Below are 16,047 nucleotides of genomic sequence, written 5' to 3'. Positions count from 1 at the left end.
GTAGGCATTTGTAATAGCTCAGCAACCTGTTAGATCTCTGGCAGTTCGCTGCCGTAGCTTTGACGAGTTAGATTGGTGATTCCTTGCTTTGAGCGACAGACTGTCGTGTGTTATCTCGGGTACAGAGGGCGACGTACCTAGGCACCCTTCCCCAGCCGCGTCTAACCGCACAATCCGCATGTCGGTCAAGGGCGTTGGCTGCTATGGCCATCGAAGCTCGAGGCTCGAGGCTTCAGGGGCGGCGGAGAAGACAGAGATTCTGGTTCTTGGATCCGGTTCCACCTTCCGGTCGCTCGCAGATCATCAAAGGGCGCAGAAGCTTCGATTTTTCCCATTGAGATTTTACCAATAGATTGCATTTGTGGAATACTTAAGAGCGAGTCTGCATCGGCAACAGTCTTTTCTCAATCGTGCACAGCACCCGAGCAAAGCGAATACGCAGATACAGGTTCGCAGCAGAATTGATTGCCATCCATGGCCAAGCTCACGGATTTCCGCCTGCTGTGCTTCGATGTGTACGGAACCTTGATCGACTGGGAGACAGGCATCCTCGCGGGCTTGAATTCGCTGAGTGAAGCGAAACAGCTTACGCGTGACCAGACGCTCGAGCTGTACCACGAGCTGGAGAAAGAGCAGCAAACCAAGACTCCCGACATGCCGTATTCGCAACTGCTGGCCTCCATCTACCCGCAGTTCGCTGCACGAGTCGGCGTCGGAGCGCCGTCCGCCCAAGAGTCCGAGGCGTTCGGGCAATCCGTGGGCAGGTGGCCCGCGTTTCCCGACACGGTTGATGCCCTCAAGCGGCTGTCTAAGTACTACAAACTGGTGGTGCTCTCGAACGTGGACCGGGAGAGCTTCAAGGCCACCAACGCCGGCCCGCTTGGAGGGGTGCGCTTCGACAGGATCATCACGGCCCAGGACGTCGGTTCCTACAAGCCCGACCTCCGCAACTTCGAGTACATGCTCAAGACAGTCAAGACCGAGTTCGGCGTGGAGAAGAATGAGGTCCTCCAGACTGCCCAGAGCCAGTTCCACGACCACCATCCCGCGCGAGAGATGGGCATCAAGTCGGTGTGGATCGAGCGGAGGGGGACCATGGGCAACCGAGATGAACAGATTTATGACTGGAAGTTCGTCACGCTGGGTGAGATGGCCGATGCGGTGGAGCAAGAGCTGGCCAGCAAAGGGGCCTGAGATCCACGGCACCTTTGCGGCTTTAGAGAAGGCGAAGGATGCGATGCAATACAAAGGGAGGGACGCAAGTTAGCAGGAAATATGTAGAGGCTATATGTAGGGCTTCCCAGAGTATACGCGGTGCGCCGTATGCCGTACAACAGCTCAATCATTCGTGCTTCCCTGCTCTTTCGATACCGCGCTGCATCCTCTCTGCCCGCAAACTTCGTGTAGAGGGTAAATCGGCAAATGAAGTTCAGAGACACGGGTAAGTTACAGTAGGTGTTGACCTTCCAGATTACTAAGTTCGTAGATGTTATCGAGAGAACCCTGAGAAACATCGTCTAGAGCTAGAGTTGTGGCAGGGTGATGAAGTCGCCGCCGCTCCATTACTCTCGGAAGTTATTGAGTCACACTGACCATTGCCCCGTCTCAAGACCGCGGATGAGCAGATGGGTTGCGAAGAACTCCCTTTCTGAGAAAACATCGCTAGTGTGGCCGTCGCAAAGCTTTGGAGTAGCTCGGAATCTTCCGATTGATGACCCTCAAGCTAGTCGGCGATGCTGTGAAGGTCCGGATTAACCAGGGCAGTATACCAGGTGTAGTGTTGGATGGGCCTTCACAAACGCCTTATCCTCCCCGCGTCAGCGAGGCGATGGTGTTCTCTTTGTCCTCTGTGTGAGGGCTCCCCGCGGTAGCTACGGTGGGTCCCAGGACTTCGCATGTACGGTAGTCGAGTACATTTCTTGCGTGCAAGACCTCTCGTCGCGAGAATTGTAGCTTCCTTGTCGGTCAGTTCATCGGAGGACATGGTAGAGACGGCCCGTCACAAAAGCGGACCGCTAGTTTGCGGAGTCTGGTGCGACTGTTGGGCATGGAAGTTGTCGATGTGCCTGCCTTGCAGTCAGTGCCTCACCATCAGACTGTGTTCCACGGGGAGAATGTATGCGCCGGGAGCTTTCACCAAGGTAGATGGGTAGTGATCACTATCTGAGAGAATGAACTTCTCGTGCTTTGGAGCAGACGGCATGCTAAGCCGAGGTAAATTGACGGCCAGCGCTCCCTTCTTCCAGAACTACCTGTACAAGTAGGGTGATGACGCCCTGTGCTCACCCCTCGGAGCGCTGGAACGCTGGGCCCCGGGGCGTGGTGAGGGCGACCCAGCTCGCCAGGTGGAAATCGACTTGGTCGTCTCTGATTGGTACGTCGGGTGCATCGTCGAGTCTGCCACCGTAGCCGTGGACTGGTCCAGTCATGTCATGGGCTCGCTCAGATGTGTTCAAAAGCGGCATACTCGGTTTCCGTAATATTTCGAGTCTTGACTTGCCTAAGAAGACGGCACCACCCTTGACTTCTTGCTTCCAGGGCCAAAAGAAATATATTGAGAAGGAACCCCTCGTCGCTGCCCTCGCTCGCCTCAATCCCTCCAGCTCGTGTCATTTTAAGTTCCATTTAAGATTTCCTGATGGCGGCTGTTGCCGCACGTGACATTAGCTTGGCATAAATGCGCATTGTTTTGTTTTCCTCACCATTGCTCTTCTTCTATCTCCTCGAACATGGCTGCAACATCAGTTCCTAATAATATGCCAAAGCGAGTAGCTATTCGCGCCCACGAACATTGGCATGATGAACATAAAACCATCACTCAGGACTGGTTTAATTTTGACGGCTACTCGAAGACTGCTGAATCTTACGATTGGATAACAAACCATTACGTCCACCTGGGTGGTGTGAACGGAGGACGATTTCATTTTTGTCATTGATATGGAGGGAAAAAAAATCTGAACGGCTCTTGCTGAAATGCCACCTCTACCGTGCGTAGGCGAGGCTTGTCATTCTATAAAGGGCCTCTCAAGACCGATTTGATCGATTATGTCAAGGTCCAGTCGCAAGTCTGCCATCAGATAGGCGACGGTTCCTAGGCGGTCGTGCGAAGAAGGCCCCCCGAACGGCGTAAATTGTGGATGCCGGCTTCGACGAAGTGTTTCGACAGCGTGATCCCGCCCGATCTTCTTGACCGTGCGTTGCACAAGCTCAGTTTGGCCCCAGAACGCAGCGGCAGCCAGGCCGCTACCGTACTCACCGGCCTGGTAGATCTGGGTCATGGATGCTCCTGCGTTGAGCAGAACATCCACCACGGGCATGAGGTTGGGGACGCACAAGGCGGAGATGAGGGCGCTGCCGAATATCCCGGACTTCAACTCCAAATTCAAATCTGCACCGTAGCCGAGCAGACGCCTCGTGGACTCAACATCTTTGACGCCGCCCGCGGCAGCGGCCAATGCGCTGCCGTAGATGCCACCTTGTAGAAGGAGGTCGACATTCGCGCCTCTTTCTAGGAGCATCTCCATGGCATCATACTTTCCCCAGTATGCTGCGACCGCAAGCGCACTACCATACTTGCCAGATGTCAACTGCAAGTCGACGTCCGCTCCTTTATCGATAAGGAATTGTGTCACCTCGAGTCCTCGAAAGCTGCCCCAAGAAGCGGCGGCGAGAGGACTGCCGAACTGGCTGTCCAATCTAGCGTTCACATCTGCGCCCTTTTCCACTAGGTACTCGGCGACACTCTTCTTGTCTTGAAGCGCAGCCTCGGCGAGGGCGCTCCCGGCGGACCCAACATTTTGGACATCAACTTTCGCACATGCTTCTTCCACAAGCCACTTCACAAACTCGAGGGAACCGGCGTTAACGGCGGCTGCGAGGGCGGTTCCATAGTCTCCCGTAACTATGTCGTTCACTGCCGCTCCTGCCTTGGTAATGAGATGCCTCGCAACTTCGAATTGACCCCAGGATATGGCTGTCACAAGCACACTTCCGTGGCGAAAAGTCGCAAGCGGAAAGTTGACGTCAACCTTTCCGGATAAGTGCTCGCAGATTGGGACGGAGCCTGCCATGGCCGCCAGAGCCAAAGGATTCAGTCCGGAGTCGGACCAGATGGGTGCTGCCGTGCTGATGTCCTCTCCCTGCCACCAATCCTGTAAAGTTGCATAGAATTTGAAGGCACACATGATGAGGAGGGCGTTCTCTGATGGGAACAGATGGTCGATGTCCATAACGTTGAAGACAGAGGTGGGTGGCCATTTCGGCCACTCCCAAGCAAAACGCATTCGGCTACAGTACTTGATCCACCGTTGGTATGGTAAGCTGGTCTTTGCTGGAGATCCGAGCAAAGCTTTGAGAAGTTGACACAGCTCCGGACTGATTGCATCGGCCGAGTTTGATGCTTCTTCATACCGCCTGACGTGTAGGGGCCAGTGATGAAAAGCGTATATCTGGAGCGGATCTTTTAGAGTGGCCGCATTCTGAATATCGATGGGCTGGGGCGCGTACTCCTCGCCCAATATGTCTGGATCATACTCTGATCGATCCATTGTAACGACAGGATCGACGCCGGAGAAGGTCACAAAGACAATATGGAGTGAAGCCTGCGCGACGAGCAAGTCTGCGGCTCTCATCGGCCAGACTTTGTCTTCGAGATATTCGGCGACCGATAGATGCGGGAACTCCCATACACCGCGCCGGGTGTCAATAACTAGAAAATCCTGGCAAAGAGCCAAGAGATTCTCTTTGGTCTGTTTCCTAGCTTGGGAGAAGCCTCCTCCCTGCGGCGTGAGTCGAATGGCCTCCAGGAGCGTGTCGACCGGCAGTGGCTGGTAGGAGCACATCACCCATTTAAGGGCACGATCGGCAAGCGCGACATCGTTGCTGTCGCGTTCTTTCACGCTGTTGTAGAGTTGGTCGTACGCTTCAGTCAGATCTTTCGGCATTTCAGTGAGCTTCTTCCGAGTTGCTTCGTCTGTGATACACCTTTTTAGGGCTTTGACTTGCAAGTCGACCCATCGAAACCTTTCATTATTAGCAACCCCAAAGCTTGGATTGAATTTTCAATCTTACATTCCCTGGCTGCGAAGCTTGAACACCTCGTAAATTTCCAATTGCAGATCTCGTGAACGATCCTTGTACCAGTCGCCGGAATATAGGTTTTCCTCCAGATATTTTTCGATATCGACTTTGTTTTCCTCGGCCTCAATGGTAATCATCGAACCGCCCTCAGACGAGTTCGCGGTATCTCGTGGTCGACTGGATACAAAAATCTTGACAGGCTTTGTTGACCGGTTCATGAGATCAATGAAAACTTCTGCTAGATTGTGTTCGGAGCTGTCGCATTCGTCCAATGCGTCCAGAATAATGATCGTCCTCGTATGCTGGTCCATCGAATCCAAAATCAGTTCCGTGCATGCTGCATAGCTTAAGTCTTTGGTTCCTTTCTTCTTAGCCTTGTCACACTGCTGGACAAGCTTCGCTGAAACTCCTTCAGAGGTACTGTCTTCCCAGTACAACTGGCGAACAATGCTTCTAAGGATAATCATGGGGTCCATGTTGACCGCGCCTGTTCGCTTGCAGTAGAAGTATGCAAACCTTTCAGAGCTCGCAATGTCGTTTTCGACATAGTCTGTAAGGTACGTCTTTCCCGACCCCACTAGTAGGCGTAAGCACGCTGTTTACTAGAGTCGTGTCAAGGGGCGAGGTCAAATTGGATGGGCATACCTTTCCCTTGGAGCCGCATTACTGTGGAAGCATAGGGCAACCGTTCCCATTCGCGAAAACGGTCATGCTTCAACAGCCAATCCCCCGTATTGGCGAGTCTTGTTTCACTCACTTTTTCATGCACCTTACCGAAGGGTTCCTGACTGATGTCGTCAAAAAGCTGCTCCCGTTCGGCCTTCTCAATTTTCTTCAGTAGCACCGCCACCGTGTTATCCACGCGTGTGAGCGGTGAATTCATCTTGCGGAGGAAATCCTGCATCTTCTCGACTGCTTCTGACAATCCGGTACTGGCCTTGGCACTTCGCGTAGCTTCGCAGGCCTGGACCTCCAGAGCAAGCCGGTCTTCCATCTTCACCAAGTTTTCGACCAGGCCTTGCGCTTTGTTTGGGTTGAGTATTGCATGCAGCGTTTGCCTTGCGGTTCCCTCGCTGAACAAGTAGTCTGCCTCGGCTAACAATTCAATTGAAGCAGCATACAAGTCAAGCAAGGCATCCTGCATGTTTGTCACTGCTTCTTTTTGTGCATTTTCTGCGCTATACAAGACCTCGTACACGTTTCCTCGACGTATAATGCGCACAACCCTCTCGACGGTCCCGAGGATGGCGCAGACTTGCTCTGCTCCTTTCACAGACGTCTATACTCTCATTTTCAGTTTAAAGCCTGGATGACCACTGATCAGCCTCCAGCGGTTACTTACTTGCAAGACACCCTTTACGACTCCCCATGGAGCGCTAGCCTGTGGTGGAGCGAAGGCCATGGCCACGTCCCCAGCCGATGTCAGAAAATTGACAACGTCGGCCACATATTCTCGGAACACGATCTGCTGGCTGCCAACTTTGATCTTCCAGCTCTTGTCATCGCAGCTTGACTCCAGCTGTTTGACCATGGCCACTACGTCTTGAATATGTTCCGATGCCGGTTTTGTATTCGAGGTGCCGTAACCATGTTTAACCACCCATTCTTTAGCTTTGCCGTTGGCCCCCTCGAAAGCTTCCTTCCAAAGGTCACGTTTAGGTGCTGGCAAGCTTCCGGGCGGTCTTGAACTTGGCGCTGGGGAATCCCGCGGTGGTCGGCGGGCTGATGGTTGGGGTGGCGACGGTGACGGCGACCTGCTTCGCGAAACCGCAGCTCGAAGCCATCCGCGAAAGCCTAAGCTGTTCTCTTCAGGGCCGGCCATGTAGACTACCTAGGTGTTTTGGGGGAGATGTAGATATGAAAGCTCATAATGTGCCAGTGAGGCTGAAAAGGTGGGATGAAGGTGAAGATTCGAAGCGGGGTCGCCAAAAGCTCTGCTCTGCCTGATCCCCTCGGGCCAACCAACTTCGCCTGCCCTCGCTAAGGTCTGCAAGCCGCAGGGCCAATTAGTTTTTGACTTACTTCGCAGAGGCTGTTCACGGAGCAGCGGCTTGGCTGAGTACCGACATTTAAAAGCGTAAAGATCCCAGCTCCCACACAGCGTGTCTGTCGCAGCCTCGGTTTATCCTTCTGGCTAATCTCTTGGTAGGTATTCTCAAAATTAGTCATATCCACTGCCAGAACCCAGAAAACGGCACAATTTGGGTAATGGTTGCTGATACGGAAAGCGGCCTCCAGCGCCATCTAAGTTTTGCCCACGCCTCCGAGACCCTCGATGGCGGTCCGTTGGCAGTTGTCCTTATCCACGTTAGGAGGGACTATCTCAAGAAGTTGATTCATCATCGCGTTCTGTCCCGCGAAACCCCGATTTCTCCCAAAAGGGACTATCCAGTGAAATTTTTGAGGAGTTGAGCTATATTAGTTAAAATATAGCGTTGTAAGTGGAACAAACTTTAATGATGAAATGTTTAAGCTAACCTGACACAGTGAGACGATCAAGTTGAATACTACAGTAGTCACATCCCAAGGCTCGCACTTGCTGCACGCAACCTACGATAACCTATCTATCACCAGATTAATCCTTCAGCATGAAGGAGTCGATGTGGAAAGGACAGCGACTTGAGAAATAATTGTGAAGAGACGGCACTTCTACTGGCTACACGTACTGGATACGAGATCGTGGCAGAGGAACTGTTGCAGAACGGAGCCAACCCCTTAGTGCCTGACGACGAAGGAACTGCACCGCTCCATGCTGCGACAAAGGGAAAAGGGGGTCCGATTCTTCAATGCTGGGCTATATTCCCTCGGATGCTGATATCAACATCGAAGACGATAATGGCCGGACAGCATTAATACTGGCAGTGGCTGATGACAATGTTGAAGCCGTTAAGGCGTTGGGAGTAAGAGGTTTGGATAGTTAGGCTCGTATCTACAAGATATGCAATGCAAATACCCCGAACCACGATAAGATGTCGACTATGGCGCTGCACCTCGAAGATTTTTCCAAGCATTCTGTGAGCTAAGAGTTGTTTTCTTGAATCTTGGATTGAGCTATGTGTCTACAGGAAAGTCGGAGACAACGGAAACGTTGACAATGGGTTGAGTGCGTCTATACTCGCTCTGATTGTTCCCGGTCTAGGTCTGCTGGTCACGAAAAGAGGCCTGCATAACAAGATGCATGATAGTGACCGGGATTGTTCGATATGAGAGAGAATAAATTGCATTGAGAAGCACCAGTTTCCATTTCTCAGCCAGCATTGGTTCTACTCACTCTTCGACAGCTCCAGCAGCTTATTGGTAGAGCACACTCGGCGTGGCGAGCCGCTTCGTCGCTACCAATCACCGTCCCCATCTAGCAGTGCAATACGGATCGTGATAAGTCCCAAGGTCAACCTAGAGGGAAACGCCTCAGCGGAAAAAGACAGCCTTTCTCGTCTATCAAGGCTTTAGATTTATACTCGTATGTAATATGCCTACTTTGCTCGACCTTCTAAATACGCCGAATCCAGAGGTGGATCGGACCGCTCTTCAACACGGTTCGAACCCTCTTCCGATTGGCACATACGAGATCGAGGGCGTCTAACCGTGGAATGATTTTTACTCTGCACAATATTCTGAACTGCTTCGGAGACGTCCTTATACAAGACTTTCCAGACGGGGATCTCTACTATCCGCCTCAAATTTGCAAACAGCACCTCTCTAGGATACATAATTCTCTGGAATGGAGTGGACCAGCCCGCTTGGGATTCTGCAGATGATGGGTATCGGTGCCGATAACCAAAGGAGGGACCAGCTGTGGTGAGGGGACTGTGTAGTCCATCCTGCGTATCGATCGAACCCCCTTATATCTTTCCCTTCTTTCCCTTCTTTCCCTTCTTTCCCTTCTTTCCCTTCTTTCCCTTCCCAGTCTTAGTTCTCTCCTTGCGCAGGGGAGGGCGAAGGCGAAAGCGACCACATATACTGATCAAGCGGAGTGTCAAAATTTAAATCGTTATCTGGAACGTCCGAGGAGCCCGTCGGCTCCCAGGCTTGACCCAGGGCCTACTATTTGCCACAATAAGCACCGGACCCGCTCTTGAACGAGATGAACGAAGAGCAAGAATTCTCGAGCGGCGAGAATTCGCGATCGAAGACATCGGCGCACTCGGACGAGGTCGACGGCTTTCCTGACGATCGAGTATCGTCAGGCTGGCGGTCTTGTGATCGGAGAGCAAGGGGGTCGCATCCTCGAGGGCCAGAGCAACTCGTGCTCGCTGCACGGCGGGGCCGTGTCCGGCTCAAGCTATGATCATCGATGAAATGGAACCGGAGATCGTCCTCGTTCTCGAGTCTGATGTCGCACAAGGGATGGGGACACGGCATCGGCCAACCATGACCTTCGAGCTGCTCATCCACTTCTTTCCAGGGGTCAAAGTCTCGGGCCCACGACTACAATCGTTGAGCGGCAAGGAGTTTCGTTTCCCCGAGACGAAAGGGAGAGTACGTAAGACAGACGAGGGTGTGGCTATATGACAGCGTTCCACATCCTTTAGTAGCTAGCGACACGAGGTGCGAGGCATAATGTGACTCCTATTTATCCTCCCCGACTACTTAGGTAAAGCCAAGGTGACAATAGTGGATGTGAGACAGAAGGTAGTCAAGTCTCTGCGCCATATCGTTGCGAGTGTACGTCTGGATGTGAGAGATGCGTCGATTTTTGGGTCGCCTAGTTTTTCGCTTATTAGTGAAATATAGGACTCGTTGGGGAGGTTTAACTTACTTATCTATCAACATTTAGTATGATACTACCGGGCACCTCCCCTCACGCGGGTTAAGGCCTTGTAGATATAGGACCGTAATGCAAAAAGTTTAGGGAGGGTGCGAGGAGGACGAACATCCGTAAAGGCCTTCCCGGACCAAGAGTGCTATGAGGGAAACGTCCCTTTCACAGGACGAGGAAGGGGACCATTTCTAGGTCGATAGTAGGCCGGGTACGAGGGTACCCAGCGACCCGCGTACTAGACTCCGAGACTCGTGACTATGGACAGCTATAGACTACGGATCTATATTCAGCGCGAAGACAGAAATAGCCGTCGAGGGGGCAGAGCGAGGGGGTCGTGGGTAAGTGTGGTGAGTAAAAGGTAAGTGAAAGGTGAGGGTCGGTGAGAAGGGGTGAGCGGTGTCTAAAAGCGGCGCCGGCCGGGTGAGGCGCGAGGTCAGCTCGGCATCGATTCACCTCCTCCTCGCCTCTTGAGCCGCCAAGAGCTCGTCGGGTGGAATTGCTCTGTGGCGCATTCTGTGGCCGTGCTCGGCAGAACCAGCTTCCAAGCCACCAATCAGCTCCGAAACCCTGATTGCGAAGCTGCCGAGATCTGTAACGCAGTATCTGGTCCCATCTCTCTCTGCGTCTCCCATCCCCAAGTCACTCTTTTCTCGTCTTGTGGGCAACATGTACAGATTGGGTCGCCGTAACTTGGGCCTGGCCTTGAAGGCGGTCAGAGTAGGTGTTGCAATGTTTCAATTGGCTTTTCCAAAGCTATTCTAACGCGGAGTGGCAGGATACCCCGGTGCGGAGCTCAGTCCAACAACAACAATTGAGACATCTCAGCATCCACGAATATCGAGCTGCCAGCCTACTCAGATCCTATGGCATCGGAGTTCCCAAAGGAGAGGTTGCTCGAACACCGGAAGAGGCTGAGACTATTGCCAAACAGATCGGTATGCGCAGGCAATGGAGGACTCGGTTGCATGGACAACACTGACGTAGCCACCACAGATGGAGATGATATGGTGATAAAAGCCCAAGTCCTCGCAGGTGGCCGAGGCAAAGGCACTTTCGACAATGGCTTGAAAGGTGGTGTGAGGGTGATTTATTCGTATGCTCGCTCCAACCGCCGCTGAAGCATGGCCGGAGCTGGCTGACTGACTGAGAACCAGACCCACGGAAGCAAAGATGTTCGCAAGTCAAATGATCGGGCACAAGCTTATCACCAAGCAGACGGGCGCCCGAGGCCGCATCTGCAACTCTGTCTACATTTGTGAACGCAAGTTTGCGCGCCGAGAATTCTACCTTGCCATCCTCATGGACCGTTCCACCCAGTCGCCGGTCATCGTGGCCTCGTCCCAAGGCGGCATGGATATTGAGACCGTGGCCAAAGAGACTCCCGACGCCATCATCACCACGCCTATAGATATTGACAAGGGCGTCACCGACGAGATTGCGCGGAATATTGCGACCGAGCTCGGATTCAGTGAACAGTGCATTGAAGATGCAAAGAACACAATCCAAAGACTGTACAAGGTGTTTATGGAGAAGGATGCCACCCAGATTGAAATCAACCCTCTCAGCGAGACCAGTGACCACCAAGTGTTAGCCATGGACGCGAAGCTGGGCTTTGATGATAACGCCGAGTTCCGGCAAAAGGAGGTCTTCAGCTGGAGAGATACATCACAAGAGGATCCCGATGAGGTGAAAGCTGCAGAGTATGTCACCCTAGCTGAGTGTACAGCATCTACTGACAAAATCACAGGCACGGTCTGAACTTCATCAAGTTGGACGGTGATATTGGCTGTCTGGTCAATGGCGCTGGGCTGGCAATGGCTACCATGGATATCATCAAGATCAACGGCGGCTCCCCTGCAAACTTCCTGGATGTCGGTGGTGGTGCTACGCCGGAAGCCATCAGATCCGCTTTCGAGCTGATCACCAACGACCCGAAGGTGACAGCCATCTTTGTCAACATTTTTGGCGGTATTGTCCGGTGTGACGCTATCGCGTCGGGCTTGATCCATGTTGTACAACAAATGAACTTGAGATTACCAATTGTTTGTCGGTTGCAGGGCACCAACATGAAAGAGGCGGCTGAGTTGGTGAGTTTTCTTGGGGACGGTCGTATTTGTTGGCATCACCGCTAACCCGCCATGACACAGGTCAACAACTCGGGTCTCAAGATCTTCTCCATCATCGACCTGCAAGCCGCAGCGGAGAAGGTGGTGGACCTCTCCAAAATTGTCAAAATGGCACGGGACATTGACGTGGGCGTGGAGTTTACCCTCGGTATCTGAGCCCCCAATGGCTGGCTTCGCGGTTGAAATGGTTGATAATCACTCAGGGTCTCGCACGTAGGGGGAGGCACACGGTTGTAACTCCTTGGGTGCGCCATACAACGATATATCCATTGTGCAACAGTCGACCTACCTGTACAAGTATTATCATCCGTTTCGTCCTAGCTGGGTTTCTGTTCTACCATCTGCCTCTTCTGGTGGCCTCCTGGGACATACACACCCGGTGAAATAGATGGTACTGTTCACTTATGAGATGAGCTAATCTGGGTCCATTCTCTTGTTGTTGATGCAACCTGCTCGCTGTCTGCTCGAGGCTGGTATTTTGATTGAGCTTTCCTGTTTCCCACTGCTGCGCATGCGAGTTGAACCCGCGGCTCAATCCGCTCTTCCCGTCAGCCAATCAGCTTCCTGTCCTTGCGTTTCTGTCTGTCCAGTGCTCCGCACTTTCAGAGGCAAAAAAAAAGAACCCCCTCCTACGTCGTAGACGACCATCCTCCCACCAATGCCAACCCCGCGGCAAAAAGAATCGTGGACACACGGGGATTTGAACCCCGGACCTTTCACACACACATGGCCAGCCCTTGCGGGCGTTGATGCGAAGCGAAAATCATACCCCTAGACCATATGCCCCGTTTATCCCTCTAGCAGGCGGTTCCGTTGGGTTTTTGCACCGGATTACTCGCCGCTATTTTCCTACCAGATTTTCGTGCCTACAGTACATAATTCCTAATATTCTGGTGGCATCGTGGCATCTATTCCGCCTCGTGATAGCGTAATCGGCCACCTTCCGACCCGCTCTGTCCGAGATTTGGCACACTGCGGCCGATCTACAGTGCAGTATCAGGCTTACACGACACACCTGCCTCCGCATTGCCCAACAACACGCTCACTAACCACGGAAACACGGCAAGAAGATTCCATTCTTGGTCTTCACCTGAGAAGGTTCAATAAAGCCTGTCCTTCCCCCATGGCGAGCGGCAATGTCCTTCCGTCCGACTCACTATCCCAATCTTCAATCTCTCTGAGTGAAGCTGCGGCCTCAGTGCTGTGGTCTCCTCCCTCTGGATCATGGCTGTCGACAGTCGCCACCGGTGACGACAGCCTCCCGGAAACTCTTATGGACTATCCCGAACTCTGATGCTCGTCTACGTCTGCGCCCGGTTCGTGGGGTCGATCAGGAACATACGATCTAGCTGAAACAGAATAAAAAGTGGACATGTCGTCGGTGGCTCACTCTTCACGCCCCTCCTCGATTGGTATACCACCCCAGCGCCTTGGGTCCATGACGCCGCGAGCTCGCCCTGTCAATCAGCGGTATCACGGCGACTATGATCCACACCAGGGCGCCGAGACAAGGTCACCTTACCTTCAGGACGGCTGGCGGACGCCTATCGTGGAAGACCCCGAACACCGCTCTAATCGATCGAGATACTTCAATGATGCGTCGCCACGCGACAGCACGGTTGATCCACGCAAGGCTTCGCAGACTGCAATACCAGACCGAGAGGAACGAGAGGCAAACAAGGCCGAGCCTGCCCCAGATGACCACCCAAAGGTCCTCTCCTGGTCGCAGCGGATGAAACATGTTACCTGGGCGTGGTTCACGCTCACAATGGCGACTGGGGGCATCGCCAATGTTTTACACAACGGTACAGTCTCTCGCTTTCCTTGTTTTTGTGCCTCTTTCCGACCCCCACCTTGAAAATAGCTGTCTCTGACTGCGGACTCTATGCAACAGTGCCATACCGCTTCCATGGGCTCTATACCATCGGTGTTGTCGTCTTCCTGTTCAACATTGTCCTGTACATACTCATTTGGGCCATGATAATAACTCGATTCACGCTATACCCGTGGACCTTCCGGGCGAGCTTTACTCACCCGACCGAATCACTCTTCGTGCCCGCCTTTGCCGTCTCTTTTGGCACCATCTTGATCAATATTGTCCAATACGGCTCGGGTTATGTCGGATTCTGGCTCAACCGGACCGTCTTGATCCTCTACTGGTTTGATTGCGGCCTGGCCATCGCCTTGAGCATTGCCATCTACCTCGTTCTCTGGTCCACACAAACCTTCACCATTGCCCGAATGACTCCAATATGGATTTTCCCAGCATATCCTTTGTTGATCATCGGCCCCCATGCTGCAAATATAGCCGAAAAGGCACTAAGCTCCAAGGAGGCGATTCGGATACTGGTCGGCGGCTTCACGATTCAAGGCATTGGCTTTCTCGTCTCACTCACCATCTACTCGGCCTTTGTATATCGGCTCATGACGCAAAAACTCCCCGCCGAACCACTCCGGCCGGGCATGTTCGTCTCCGTCGGCCCTTCGGCCTTCACAGTCAGTGGGACCATCGGCATGGCCGATGACCTGCATCGTGTCATTGCCTCCTCTCCCACATCCACCTTTATGGACGTGCCAGGTGTGCTTGCCGCCCAGATCTTGAAGTTGGTCGGCAACTGGATGTGTCTCTGGCTTTGGGGTCTGGCATGGTGGTTCTTCTTTGTCAGCCTGCTCTCTAACATCGCTTGTCTGCACGAAAAGCACCGAATGCCCTTTGCCATGACATGGTTTAGTTTCATCTTCCCACAGACGGCTCTTACGACGGCAACATTTGCTGTAGCCGAGGCATTCGACGTCGGTGCCATTCGAATCATTGGCTGCATCATGACAGTCTTGCTGATCATTGTGTGGTTTGTTGTCGTTGGGTTCATGATACGGGCAATCGTGAACAAACAGATCCTATGGCCCGAGAGGGGAGAGGATAAATCGGAAGGTGGGTTCAAGGCCAGAATGGACGAGTCAGCCGATAGCGCAACGACGCTGCTGAACAAGGAGATTCCGCCCTTGCTGAATGATACTGGGACTGGGGGTGGTCATAGAAACCATGCTCGGGATCAAAGGTACCGTCCCGGTGATGCGGCAACGAGGAATGTATGATGATAGCCACACGATTTCTGGGAGCGCCAGCGGGTGCTCTCATTCAGTTTATAGATCCAGCCTCAGCATTTCAAATAGATTGAACCCTATAGAGTCTGGTCAAATACCCCTGATAAATCGACACTGACGTTTCTAGATTGTCGTGAATCCAATTCCTTTGCCCTTCTGATGTGACACCCTGGTTTCTAGTTTCCAGTTTCTGTGTATAATTTATCCAATACTGATGCCGACTCCAAGTCACTGCTGTAGCTACTTTACGCAACCTGACTGCGATGCAGCTTCGGTCTAGGGTCTGAAACGAGATAGAGGAAAGCTATGAAGAACGCAGGCGGCCGGTCTCCGATTCGTCCTACACGAATGCGCGACGGGCACTCCTCCCCTCATCATTGGTTCCAGCCCTCGCTGTTCAGCGAGCACGCCATCGCCATACTGGGATGATGGGATCAAGGACGACAGGAAGCAGCGCGTTTTACCCCTCTCCGCGCACCCATGCTTCGGCCCTATCCTTCACATCTTTCATATTCTCTTGGGTGATATTTCACCATTGTGCCGGATCGTTCAAACACAGGTCCCCCGAAGTTTTGCGGCACACGCACGCGGGCTGGCTGGCAGTTGTTCCGACTACAAGCAAATAAATTGGTTTCACGAGAGAGGATCAAAAAGAGGAGGACCCACGCCGGCGATGTCTGCGATCCAGAAGAATGTCGAATCCACCGCGGAGGCATACGCCTCGTCGTTCACGCAGGGGCATCTCGCACTCCCGCCGGCCAAGAAGTATCTCGTGTTGACTTGCATGGACGCTCGCATCGATCCGGCGCGGGCGTTCGGTATTGGTCTCGGAGACGCCCATGTCATTCGCAATGTGAGACGCTCACTCCCCCCATTTTCCTCAATACATGGAGTTGGGTTGGCGAGAGCTACTGTGCAGGGTCGCGCCGCGGCGGCGGCGACGGGACATGCCAAACTAACCCTCCTGAAAGGCAG

The 16,047-nt window shown here is 53.0% G+C and overlaps 3 protein-coding genes and 1 non-coding gene across 4 annotated transcripts; 3 read left to right on the top strand and 1 right to left on the bottom strand.

The window, feature by feature from the left end:
• Positions 1–373: 373 nt before the first annotated feature.
• Positions 374–1,272, top strand: PV07_04137 (haloacid dehalogenase, type II). Its single transcript, XM_016390920.1, has one exon. It carries the CDS (start codon positions 475–477, stop codon positions 1,192–1,194), a length of 720 nt encoding a protein of 239 aa, XP_016252822.1. The 5' UTR covers positions 374–474; the 3' UTR covers positions 1,195–1,272.
• Positions 1,273–10,395: 9,123 nt separating this feature from the next.
• PV07_04136 (uncharacterized protein) lies at positions 10,396–12,530 on the top strand. The gene is made up of 6 exons (XM_016390919.1): positions 10,396–10,558; positions 10,617–10,776; positions 10,835–10,934; positions 10,996–11,541; positions 11,589–11,928; positions 11,989–12,530. Exons 1-6 carry the CDS (start codon positions 10,508–10,510, stop codon positions 12,121–12,123), a joined length of 1,332 nt encoding a protein of 443 aa, XP_016252821.1. The 5' UTR covers positions 10,396–10,507; the 3' UTR covers positions 12,124–12,530.
• A 122-nt stretch (positions 12,531–12,652) lies between these two features.
• On the bottom strand, positions 12,653–12,753 carry PV07_04135. The gene has a single exon. It is a non-coding gene; the product is annotated as a tRNA-Ala (tRNA).
• A 221-nt stretch (positions 12,754–12,974) lies between these two features.
• Positions 12,975–15,198, top strand: PV07_04134 (uncharacterized protein). Its single transcript, XM_016390918.1, has 2 exons — positions 12,975–13,772; positions 13,862–15,198. Exons 1-2 carry the CDS (start codon positions 13,340–13,342, stop codon positions 15,061–15,063), a joined length of 1,635 nt encoding a protein of 544 aa, XP_016252820.1. The 5' UTR covers positions 12,975–13,339; the 3' UTR covers positions 15,064–15,198.
• The last annotated feature ends 849 nt before the right edge of the window (positions 15,199–16,047 follow it).

Source organism: Cladophialophora immunda, assembly GCF_000835495.1.
Source record: "Cladophialophora immunda strain CBS 83496 unplaced genomic scaffold supercont1.2, whole genome shotgun sequence".
NCBI lineage: Eukaryota > Fungi > Ascomycota > Eurotiomycetes > Chaetothyriales > Herpotrichiellaceae > Cladophialophora > Cladophialophora immunda.
The sequence above is the reverse complement of the archived record's forward strand: the minus strand, read 5'-3'. Positions and strand labels throughout refer to the sequence as shown.

Excerpts from the sequence above, each read along its gene's own strand:
- PV07_04136 (XM_016390919.1), top strand. The coding sequence starts at position 10,508 with ATGTACAGATTGGGTCGCCGTAACTTGGGCCTGGCCTTGAAGGCGGTC. Across the intron at positions 10,777-10,834 it reads GACTATTGCCAAACAGATCG|ATGGAGATGATATGGTGATA; the intron begins GTATGCGCAGGC and ends TAGCCACCACAG. Across the intron at positions 10,935-10,995 it reads GGTGTGAGGGTGATTTATTC|ACCCACGGAAGCAAAGATGT; the intron begins GTATGCTCGCTC and ends ACTGAGAACCAG.
- PV07_04134 (XM_016390918.1), top strand. The coding sequence starts at position 13,340 with ATGTCGTCGGTGGCTCACTCTTCACGCCCCTCCTCGATTGGTATACCA. Across the intron at positions 13,773-13,861 it reads CGCCAATGTTTTACACAACG|TGCCATACCGCTTCCATGGG; the intron begins GTACAGTCTCTC and ends TCTATGCAACAG.
- PV07_04137 (XM_016390920.1), top strand. The coding sequence starts at position 475 with ATGGCCAAGCTCACGGATTTCCGCCTGCTGTGCTTCGATGTGTACGGA.